We start from the raw sequence: 12,260 nt of genomic DNA, 5'->3' as shown, positions 1-12,260 counted from the left end.
TTTTTTTTTTTTGTAAATAAAATCAGGGACATACAATGCAATTCAGCTTAATACGTGTCAAATTTTTGATTTTATATTAGCAATAGGCAGAAATGCACAGTGAACAAATGTCAGATTATTCTCTTTGATGGTCCTTACTGACATTTAAATTACCGGATAAATTATGTATTCACTTTTAAAAATTTATTTGGCTGAAGGAAAATTGTATCAGAGAGAATTTTTTTTTTTTTTTTTACACAGGAAGGGATGCAGAAAGAATAAAAATGTAGAGAAATCTGAAGGCAGAGCAGATAAGGGAAACAAATAACACACTAAGATTTTTAAACCCAAACATATTCATATTAGCCAAGAACTGAAAATGGCCCAGGTATCCATTAACAAAGCATGGACATACAAACGGTGACATATTCAAACAGTGGAATATTACCCAGCAAGAAAAAAGGAACACACTTCTTATAGATGTCACCATATGGGTGAATCTCAAAAATATGCTGAGTAATGGAAGCTAGACACAAGAGTATATACTGTATTATTTTGTTTAAGAAAAGGTGCAGCTAATTTATGATGATGGGAATTGGGACAAGATACTCTGGGAAGAAGTAGTCACTCAAAAAATAAAAAGCACAAAGGAACATTCAGGACTGATGGGAATGTTCTGTATCAGGGGTTAGTAGATATTTTCTTAAGGGGCCGAAGAGTAAGTATTTTAGGCTTTGAAGATCTTATAGTCTATGTTTCAACTATTCAAGTTTACCATTATAGCAGGAAATAAGCCATAGATAAAACAAAAACAAATGGGTATGGTGGTGTTCTAATAAAATGTTATTTGTTGACACTGAAAGTTGAACTTTATATAATCTGCATGAATCACAAAATATTGTTCTGGCCTTTTTCATACATTAAAAGACCTAAAAACCATCCTTTACAGGCTGTAGAAAATTAGGCAGTGGAACAGATTTGGCCTGTGGGTATGGTTTGCAAGCCCCTGTTCTACATCTTGATAGGAGTGTGGCTTACTTGTATGTATGCACTTATAAAACTGATGAAACCGCTCACTTAAGAGCTGTAGATTTCTCCGTTTATAGATTATTCCTCAACAGAAATGTTTTTTTAAAAATCCAGAGGCAAAAGGCTTAGCATTGATGCTCTGTGCTGCCTTCATTAATTGTCACAGGTGCACTGCACTAATAGAAAGAGCATAAGACACATGTTCGCAAAAAATACCATTTATTCTTGTGTTAAGGGAAGCAGATTTAGGCAAAAAAATGTTTTTAGTGCTCTATTTGTTTTGTAGTTGAAGAATCAAGGTCCAAGCAGAATCTAAATTTCCATTTGCTAACTTTTGTAAAGGCTTTTAACTACTTTGGGTGACCCTCAGAGTAAGAGTTAACTCAGATGGTTAGTGAAAGGATTTTGATGGGAATGTATACACATATGCTGGAGCTTGGATAATTATTTTTACTAATGGCTGGGCATGGTGGCTCATGCCTATAATCCTAGTACTCTGGGAGGCCGAGGCAGGTGGATTGCTTGAGCTCAGGACTTCAAGAGTCAGTCTGTACTAAAAATACAAAAACTAGCCAGGCATTATTGTGAGTGCTTGTATTCCCAACTACTTGGGAGGCTGAGGCACAAGGATCACTTGAGCCCAAGAGTTTGAGGTTGTAGAGAGCTACAATGACACCATGGCACTCTTGGCTGGGCAACAGAGTAAAACTGTCTCAAAATAATAATGATGATTTTTCTAAGCAGTAGAAGTGATTTCTAGCAATACTTACAGGCTAAAATATATTTGTTGGTAGTGTCAACATCCTTCTGCTCAATCTTTCATCTATCTTGACCTTAGTATACCCTTTGACCTGACTGAATGGTCCTCCAAATTAAATTTCTCTCTTGCTTGTTTCCAGGATCCAGGATACATGTTGGTCCAGCTTCTCCTCCAAGATAACTCTTTCAGTCCTTTCAGTGCCTGTTGCTGGTAGCTGCACGAATGCCCTCCTCACCTTCCTTGGGCTGTGACATTTGTGTCAGACCACTTTCCCACATAGACACTCTCGTCACCCTTCTAAGGCACTGTCACCTTATGCTAGTTTTTCCCTCATTCTCCCATTTATGGATACCTTCTTTATCCCTCTTGGACTCTAGGTACTTAACCTGTGTGTCTACTCTTCTTACCACTTTTGGGCTCTGAAGTCCCACACCAAGCTACTACTCCTTACTCCTTCCAACTTTAACATTTCATGCCAGGTAGCCTTTCCTTTTGCCTTGAAAAATCTACCTTGCTCTGTCCTTCTTAGTAGCTTTAGGAGAAAAAGAACAGAAAGGAGAACAAACATTAAAATATTTTACTAGATTCTTAAATATTTAGCTCTTTGATCTACCTTGAACTTATTTTTGTGAATATTGATACAGTGATCTGACTTTGCTATTTTTTTTTCCAAATGAATAACCAATAGAATCCAAAGCACATATTGAATAGTTTGTTACTTAAACTAACTGGAAATACTATGTTAATCATAAATTAATTTTTTATATATACGTGGGTTTGCTTCTGTGTTTGCTTGAATATTGATATATTTGTCTTGATTTTGTATTCATTCATTACTTAATTTGAGGGGAAATGACATCTTTATTTTATCAAGTCATATAAGGAGATTGAATTTTTCTAATCTTTTAAAATATTTTTTAAATTTAAATTTTCTTAAATTTCAAATATTATGGCAGCATACACGTTTTGGTCACGTAATTTGTTTTTGTACAGATTGAGCAGTTATAAGTGTGCCCTTCACCCAGTATGCATAATATCCATTAGGTGTGAATTTAGCCATCCCCTCTTACCTGCTTGATTTTCTTTGAGTTTTACTTTCATATATGCATGTGTTATTTAATTAGTTCCAATTTAGTATTGAGTACACATGGTGTTTGTTTTTCCATTCTTGCAGTACTTCATTTAGAAGAATGATCTCGAGTTCCACCTATAAAAGATACTAGATTGCCAATTTTTATGGCTCAGTAGTACTCCATGGTACACATGTATCAAATTTTATTAATTCATTCATGTATTGGTGGGCACTTAGGGAGTATTTCCACATCTTTGCAGTTGTGAATTATGCTGCTATAAACATTTGAGTGCACATATCTTTTTTATAAAATGCCTTTTTTTCCCTTTGGGTAAATACCTAGTAGTGGGATGCTGATCAAATGGTAGGTTTACTTTTAGTTCTTTGAAATATTTCCATAGTACTTTCCAAAGAGGTCATCCCAGTGCAGTCCCACCAACAGTGTAAAAGTGTTCTTTTCTCTCTGCATCCACACCAGCAATCTGTTGTTTTGGGACTTTTGATAAAAAGCCATTTTCACTGGAGTTAGGTGGTATCTTATTGTGATTTTGATTTGCATTCCCCTAATTAGAAATATTGAGCATTTTTTCATATGCTTGTTGGACACTAGTATATCTTCATTTGAAAAATTTCTTTTCATGTCTTTTGCTCATTTATTAATGGGGTTATTTGATTTTTTTTCTTCCTGAGTTGCTTGAGTTCTGTATAAATTCAGGTTATCAGCCCTTTATCAGATATATATGCAAATATTTCATCCCATTCTGTAGCTTGTCTATTTGCTGTATTGATTATTTCCTTAGCTGTGCAGAAGGTTTTTCATTTGATCAGATCCCATATACTTATTTTTGTTGTTGCTGTAATTGCTTTTGGGATCTTCATAAATTCTTTGCCTAGGTCAATGTCTTTAAGTTTTTACAACATTTTCTTCTAGAATTCATTAGTTTTATGCCTTAGTTTTAAGTCTGTTATCCGATTTGAATTAATTTTTGTGAATAGTCAGAGGTGGGGATCCTGTCTCTCTTCTACACATGGCCATCCAATTTTCCCAGCACCATTTATTAAATAGGGATTCCTTTTCCCATTGTATATTTTTGTCTGCTTTATCAAAGATCATATGGCAATATGAGGATGGTTTCATACTTGCACTGTCTGTTCTGACCCATAGGCCTATGTCTCTGTTTCCATGCTAGTACCATGCTGTTTTGGTTACTACAGCCTTGTAGTTTAGCTTGAAGTCTGGTAAGTGATGACTCCTGATTTGTTCTTATTGAATAAGGTTGCACTGGCAATTCAGGGTTCCAATCTTCTTTTATACATGGCAGCTAAGTAGTATAGTCGTCTTCATAGAGATTTTGTTCATTTCATGTTATGTTTATCTCCAGGTATTCTGTAGTTTTTATTATCATTAATGGTTTCTTTTTTCTCCCGTATGTTCTAACTGATGGCTGTTAATGAATAGGAATTGTTTTGATTTTTGTTTATCTTTTACTGCACTACTTTCTTGACTCTTGTATTAATTTTAGTAAATTGGTATTAATGTTCTTAAATTATCTGCATACTGTGCAGGTTTTTCTTCTATTCCAATGTTTATATTGTATTACATGTTTTCCTTGTCTTATGTTAGCAATTGACCTCAATTGCAACTTGAATAGTAGTGTTAGCATTTGGCATCTTTATCTGGGAATAGCTCTAAAATCTTACAATTAAATACAATGTTTAAGTATATTTCTGGTAGATAGCCTTTACCAAGCCATGGAGTTTTGTTCTACTCATAGTTTGCTAAGAGTTTTTATCACGAATGGAAGTTAAGTTTTATCAATCTTTTTAGTGCATCTATTGAGATATTGCACGTATTTTTCTCCTTTAATCTGTTAATATAGATTTCATCAATGGGATTTAAAAATTAACTTTAAATTTAAAAAGTAACACATGAATACATTCATTTTACAAAAATGAGAGAATTACAGGGGGTTGTGAAATTGGGGAGATGTTGGCCAAAGGACATAAAATTTCAGTTAGGAGGAATAAGTTGAAGATATCTATTGCACATTATAGTGATTATAGTTAATATGTTGTATAACTCAAAATTGCTAAGAGTAGAGTTTGAGTTCTTACTGCAAAAACAATTGTGTGAGGTAACATATATATTAAATAGCTTGATTTAGCTATTCCACAATGTGTACACACATATCAAAACATCATGTTCATCACTATAAATATGTACAATTTTTACTTATTACATAAAATAAATAAGGGGAAAAATTTAAACACAAAAAAGTGAAAACTGTAAATAATGCTAATTGCCTTTGGCCTCCAATTCTCATTTGCACCTTCAATACCAGTAACCATCATTATCTCTTTTCATGAATTAAATAGAACATATATAGTGGGCTTTTTTTGTATGTTTATTTTTAAATAGTACTATATTCAATTTTTTTCACTCAAAATATGTTTTGATAACTTATTTTTTATTGATATTTTATTAGGAATACAGATATTTTTCCTTCCTTTTCAAATGCACTACATATGTGTATCACATTCCATTTATTCATCTGATTTTTTCATTCCCTGATTAAAGTACATTCAGATTATTTCCAATTTTTTACATTCATATTAATGCTGAAATAATGCTGTAAATGTTTTCTAGTTCATGTATGTAAGTGTTTTCCTACGATATGAATTTATTCCTAGGCTTTTAGGAGGTTTGAAAGTATTTTTAAAATAGGTATTGGATATTACCTTGAGGTTAGAATACTAGAATAGAAACTAAAGCTTTAGTAAGCTTTATTTTCCTAGTTTAAAAATACTTTTAAGAGTATTAAGATCACAGATGTGTTCAGTGTGAGTGCATACTCTTTAATCTGTACAAAAATGAACAAATGATTTTTCTCTTTTTGTGTTTTCTAATTGATATATTGTGATGTATTTTGGGAGGTACTTGTGATATTTTGATATATGTATACACTGTGTAATGATCAAATCAGGATAATTGAGATATCCATCACTTCAAATATTTATCTTTTCTTTGTGTGGGAAAATTACAATTTTTCTCTTCTATTTTGAAATATACAATAACTTATTATAAGGTATAATTTTCCTACTGATTTTTCTTTGTGGTGAATTATAGTAATTTTGTAATTTTAAAGTATCCTAATTATCATATGATAATGCTAATTAAGCATGATGATTGGCTGGATGTGATGGCCATGCCTGTAATCCCAGTGCTTTAGGAGGCTGAGGCAGGAGGATCACTTGAGGCCAGGAGTTCAAGACCAGTTTAAAAAAATTGGCTGGTGGGCGGCACCTGTGGCTCAAAGGAGTAAGGTGCCAGCCCCATATGCCAGAGGTGGTAGGTTCAAGCCCAGCCCTAGCCAAAAACTACAAAAAAAAATTGGGCATGGTGGCTCACACCTGTAGGCTGAGGATCACCTGAGCTCAGGTGTTCATGGTTGCAGTGAGCTATGAATTTTCCACTGCATTCCAGCCCAGGTCACATAATGATCCTCCCCTCAAAAAAAAAAAAAAAAAAAATCATGGTGATTATTTTAAAAGTATGTTTCCAAATTTAATTTGCTGATATTTTATGTAACAGTTTTCCATATATGTTCATAAGTGCAATTGAACCATAGTTTTCCTTCCTTATACTCTTCAGATTCACATTTGGTAATATAATTGTGGAAGTTTTATAAAATGTATGGGATATCTCTCCATCTTTTTAAAGTTTTTAACCATGAATACAACATAGAAATTATATGTTCCTTGAAGTTTGGTAGAACTTGTTCTTTCATAATTATTAGTTAATTATATAAGCTACGTATTTCATATCATCCAGTTGTTTTCTGATCTATATGAAGTCTACTTCTGGGATAGATGTATTTATATCTTCTATTCTGATTAAAAATTATCAAAACTTTTCCATATTTTTTTAAAATTTCAGATTAATATGAGGGTACAAATTATTAGGTTGCAATGCTTGCATTTGTTAGGGAAAGTCTAAGTTGTAGTTGAACACTTCATCCAGGGGGTATGCTATAGAACTTTACCTTGGCCCATGAGGAGGGAGCTCACCAGTACTTCTCCCTCTTTTTCTCCCCTCCCTCCACTTTCCCATATTTCTAATAGTATTAGCTTAGGCTATATTATGGTTTCAGAATCATAATAGTCAACAAGTGCATATTATCTTCACAGAATTTATCCTTCATTAAATATAAAATCCTTCTCTATTGATGCTTTTACTTTCAATTATATTAATATTTCTATACTGCTTTCCTTTGATTACCATTTAATTAAAAATTTTAGCCCAACATTTTCAAGCTTCTTGTGTTATTGTGGTTTGCTTGTGATCAATTTATGGCTGGATTCCTTTTTATTTGTTAACTGTTTATTTATCCAGAGAAACTATTCCTTAGTCCACATATCCATAGCTCAGGAACATAGGTCAATTGACAAATTCATATGTAATTCATCCCAAAGAAATTTTTTAAATTCCAAAAATTACTTTGCCCTCTGAAAAATACCATCCCTCCTCCATCACCTCAAAATCTTTTACAGAATCCTACTTCTGTAGAAATTTGCACATGCTTTCTTTCTTGGTTCCACCACAGCAAACATGGAGAAATGAATTTTTTGTTTTTAATCTCAGCTGTCATTTTGAATTTAAATGAGTGAAATTAACTCATTTATATTTATTGTACTTATTCCTCTTGTTTTATTTTACCTTATTTACCCTACTTTCTTCTGGTTTCTTTTGCTTTTCTTATTCCCATTTCTGCCTTTCCTTGAACTGGATATATGTATATTTTTTGCCACCCCCCCCCCAAATAGTCTATAAATTATAAATCCAATTTAATTCTTCAGTGTAGCTCTTAACTTAAATTTATTTAAGGTCACATATTCAGAATATGTATTTAAGACCAATACCTGGAGTCAGTTTGCATCTATAATCCCTAAAATAAGTTTCTGAACTTTATTCTGATTCTCAGTTCTCACCTCATAAAACTGATAGCATGACTTCTTCATTCATTACCTTAAGGATTAAATGTGATGCACTATCAAACATAAGCTTTTGTAAAGAGGTCTTCAATTCCTTCATTCCATTTCTTCATTCAACCAAAATACTTCAGATCCAAAGCATACAATTACCTATCTCCTTTGTCCTTCAATCACCTTCTCTTTGATACTTCTTGCATCATTCAATATGGCCTTCATCTCTTTCTTTGTAATTCTCAGCATATCTTCTCCTCCTCCTTTTACATAAAAAAATTCTACTTTATACTGACTGGCCTCTTTTGGTTTATATTTAATGAACATCATTTCTCAGTAACTCCATGCCTTTTTTCATTTACCCTTCAAAATGGCGGACTTTAGACGTTCCATGATCAGCACCACGTGAGCCGGGCCTCCCGCGGCCATTTCGCCCATCAGTCCAAGCTCGAGCTACTGCTCCGCGAGGCGCCTGCGCAGATAGCCTACAGAGCACTGTCGCTCCTCCCTCTAGCTGAGTACGCCTGAAACCGCACGTTCCCTGCTCTTCCCTCCCCCAACGTCTCTGCTTCGGTCTCACCTCTTCCTGTGAGATTCTTCCGCCGAGTAGAAGGCCCTTCTTCGGTCGACAGCCTATGCACTTGAAGAGCGATCCAATAGCCACTTCCAGTCTAGGATCTCGTCATTTAGTATTATGTGTGCGTCACAGCAATTTTCCTCCGGTCCTCAAAGTTGATAACTGATTTCGCGGGACTTTTTTGTATACCGTGAAGCAATAAATGGAAAGAATAGGCCTGTGGCGGAGGGATCTCTCGCTTACTCTCTGTGTACTTTAACCTAATGGGGGTCGCCCGGGAGTCGGAAGGGGGAGGGGAAAGGGAGGAGGCAGCCAAGGAATTGTTTTTTTCTCTCGCCCCGCCCTCGCCAGCTCTGCCAATGGTGATAGTCTGTTTCTCCACATGCCTCGCCCAGCTCGTGTGTCTCAGCCAATGAATGGCCGAAGCGGCTCCGAGTGGGCGGGCCCGGGAGGCTGTGCGTGTCTTGTGAGAGCTCTTGAACCAAGTCAGAGCTGGAGTCGGCTGGGCGGCTGGAAACGGCGGCCGTCGCCGGTGACTCAGGGAGGCGGGAGGCGGGGTAAGAGCGCCGCGGCCTCGACTGCGGGGAGAGGAGGAAGAAAGGTGAAGGCACAGAGCGCGCGGCCCTGTCGCCACTGCGCAGTCCCGGGCGACGGGTTCCCGGGGGTCGGCAGCCGGGAACGGGGTGCTGGGGCGGGGCGGTGGGGCAAGTAGGGAATCGCGGGCTCGCCCACCCTTCCCGCGGGGCCGCCCGGGGCGGGGACCCGGCTGCCTGGGACAGGCCCTCTGCATTGGGGCCTTTTCTTTTTCGGGGTGTGGGATGAACACTTAAATCCACTTGAGCCTCAAATAATTCTCCCTTTACTCCCTCTGCGTTTAGGTTTAAGGTTTTAGAAAAGCGAAACTTGAGAGAACGAGGGTCACGCGGCGCTTGGGCCCGTGTTTGCGGTGGGGGAGGGAGTCGGGGGCGGGGAGGGCGCGGGTGGACGGCTCGGGTGAGGGGTCCACTTGGGGTCGCGGCCTCGTCGCGGGGTTAGGACCCCTTCCCCGCCGTCTCTTCCCGGCCCCCTCCCAGTGGCCGCCCCCGTCGCATTTTGTTTTTGTGTTTTGGCAGGGAGGAGCCCTTCCTGCAGGCGTGGAAACCATGGTGCTCACGCTCGGAGAAAGTTGGCCGGTATTGGTGGGCAAGCGATTCCTCACTCTGTCCGCAGCCGACGGCAGCGAAGGTGGCCAAGACAGCTGGGATGTGGAGCGCGTCACCGAGTGGCCCTGGCTCTCCGGGACCATTCGAGCTGTCTCTCATACCGATGTTACCAAGAAGGACCTAAAGGTAAAACGGCTCCGGACGTTTCGCAGTTACCTTGGTAACGCGACAGTCCGCCCCCTCCCTCGGTTTTCTGAAAACGGCGATTGGAAAGTTGGCGTCTGATCTGAAGGTGCAGAAAACTAGACCTTGAAAGTCTTTGAAATGATTGTGTAGAACTGAGGACTGTTTGGCCTAGAGTCCCTGGCTGCCTGTGTTTAATAATGGGCTTAGGGTTGTTGAGACACGCTTGAGTAATGCCGGTGAAGTGCCCCACTAGAATTGTTTCTCCAGGAGGAGGAGTAGGGTTGTTAGTATTAGGTTGGGCAAGTGACATTTGGAATCGTAAAGACTTGAGGATTCGTGCTTAGAAGTGCTTTCAGATAGGTTTTTGTTTGTTCCTCTTAATTTCCTCACTCAACTTTAAAAATAAAAACTTTTAGACTTGTCAAAAATGGAGTGAGTATGGGGGAGGAGCTTAGTTAGAGTGGGTATTTGTCCGTGTATGGTGGGTCAGGGCAGGGGGTGGGTTTCTGGTTGTCTGTGATGAGTCCGTGTGTGGGTGTGGGATATGACCATATATGGAAGGATGGGGTGGAGCTGTACCATTTATGGTGTATTGGAGGAATGGCTTCAAAATATCGCTCGCACTTGAATATTTTGAGGGGAGGGAGAGAAATGGGAACAAGTGTAGCCAGTGAGTTTTAAAATCAGAATGACACTTGGAACCTTTTTCTGTTAGATCTTTCCAAAGAGATGAATTCTGATTGTGCTCCCTAATAGAAGTATTGGTTTGAAAGGATTGTCTGGAACAACCAGTGAGGAAGCCATTATACCAACAAAGACTCCTTTGTGCAAAAATAACTGAAAAAAGGTTCCTAACAAAGACTCTAAAGTGGTGATAACTTGAAGGAAGCTTGTCAGAATAGAAGATATTTACACTCTGGGTAATTGGATGTATCTTCACTTGGTCATCATCTTTGCTTTTTCTTGAAAACTATGCTTTCAAATAAAGGAAGCAAGTTGTAGCATTGGCAGTTGATAACATGTTGATTTCTGAAACACTGTTCATTTGAGCACTTTTCACAGTGACAGTCCATGCTGGAACTAGTGTTAGTCTGCAAAAGGCTGTAGGAAAAGGAATATGCAGTTACATATTTTTAAGGCCTGTGCGTCTTGTCTTCATGTTGAAAGGAGAAATAATCATTGAGCACATGCCAAGCATCTTGCCATGCATTTCACAGCCATGATCTTACTTAATCCTTAGAGCAGATCTTGGAAGTAGGTACTAATGTTGCCTCAATTTTACAGATGAAAATACTGTGCCTGAGGGATATTTAGTGTCTTGCTGAAGGTTTCATACCTAGGACTTGGTATAGCCCGTATTCTTTTTAATCCAGGAAGTTTTACTTCAGAGGCTACCCTCTTAACTATCACATCTGTGTTGAAGAGCTGTGCCATAGAAGGGTTCCTGTAATGTAAGGTTTGGATTTTTCTCATTCCAGTCATTCTCTACCAAATCAGGTTTTGATGTAGAAAATGGGTTATGGTGCAGGTATGGCCAACCTATTTGTTTTAGACTAATAAACTTTCTACATAAAATGGGCTTTGTATAATAGATTTCAGTCTTGGTTGTTATGGTTTATTTCACCTGCCAAGTAAAATTTTCTCTGCGCTTGTTTTTATATGATTCAAATGGAAGTAAGATTTTATTTAAAGTTTATGGTCTTTAGTTCTTTGACAGATGACAAGAGACTAAGTGTTCCCTTCTTTTCCCTGGCAGTGATTGAATACCTGTTGGATTAGGCAAGCAATCTAGGGGGTTCTTTACATGTTTTGTTGTTGTTTGTTTGTTTGTATAATTTTCACATTTCCCTGCCTCCCTCAACATTTGAGGAGGTGGTGATATCTTTTTCAGAATGAGGAAATAGATTTAGGAAAAGTAGTTTTGTTTAGACTTGCATAATTAGTTACTAAATGGTGGAGGGAGAATTTCAATCCAGGTTTTTCTGTGTCTCTTTCCCACTGCACTTTGGTGCCTGACTTGAAGACAGCTAGGATTTAAATTTAAGAACAATTTTGACTAGATTTTTGCCTTACCTACAGACTTAGTTCAGCCCTCGTGTGACAGTCTATTCTGTTTCTCTTTTTAAATCATGATTTACCTTTATATTACTCAGTTGAGTAGCAGATGAAGTAACTGACTTGTGTTTAGGGACCATGTTGTATTTAACAAAAGGTGGGATTTTAAAACACAAAAATTTGTGCTTTGTGAAATGCATTCAGAAACCAAGTAACTAAGACCGTGCTAACATCTGGGCTTAGTGACATTAAGCTTTTGGGGGACTTTGGGCTGGCGGTTGAGATGAATATAAGTAAATAATATTCAAGTAGCATGTAACTGTTTTTCTAGTATTAGTACAATTACAAATCTGTCTGGACTGTAGTTGTGGATATTAAAGGTGGCCAAGGCTTGTTAAGGGAGGCCAAGGCTTGTTAACTTTGTTTCATTTAGAGAAAGACTGTAACAAAGTTACTTAAGTGACACAAATGCAATGT

The 12,260-nt window shown here is 37.8% G+C and overlaps 1 protein-coding gene across 2 annotated transcripts in view; it reads left to right on the top strand.

Moving 5' to 3' along the window:
- The first annotated feature begins 8,661 nt into the window (after positions 1 to 8,661).
- KDM3A (lysine demethylase 3A) overlaps positions 8,662 to 12,260 on the top strand; it is a 53,636-nt gene continuing 50,037 nt past the window's right edge. Inside the window, exons 1-2 of one of the 2 annotated variants that reach the window (XM_012811004.2) lie at positions 8,662 to 8,957; positions 9,513 to 9,728. In XM_012811004.2, the coding sequence (XP_012666458.1) occupies positions 9,543 to 9,728 (186 nt within the window). In that variant the 5' untranslated portion in view covers positions 8,662 to 8,957; positions 9,513 to 9,542. Of the gene's footprint in view, positions 9,002 to 9,512; positions 9,729 to 12,260 lie in introns of both variants that reach the window. The other variant, XM_023518777.1, reaches the window with a different exon arrangement.

Source organism: Otolemur garnettii, unplaced genomic scaffold (genome assembly GCF_000181295.1).
Source record: "Otolemur garnettii isolate 467f Iridium unplaced genomic scaffold, OtoGar3 scaffold00147, whole genome shotgun sequence".
In the NCBI taxonomy this organism is placed as follows: Eukaryota; Metazoa; Chordata; class Mammalia; order Primates; family Galagidae; genus Otolemur; species Otolemur garnettii.
This window is presented reverse-complemented; position numbering and strand designations above follow the sequence as displayed.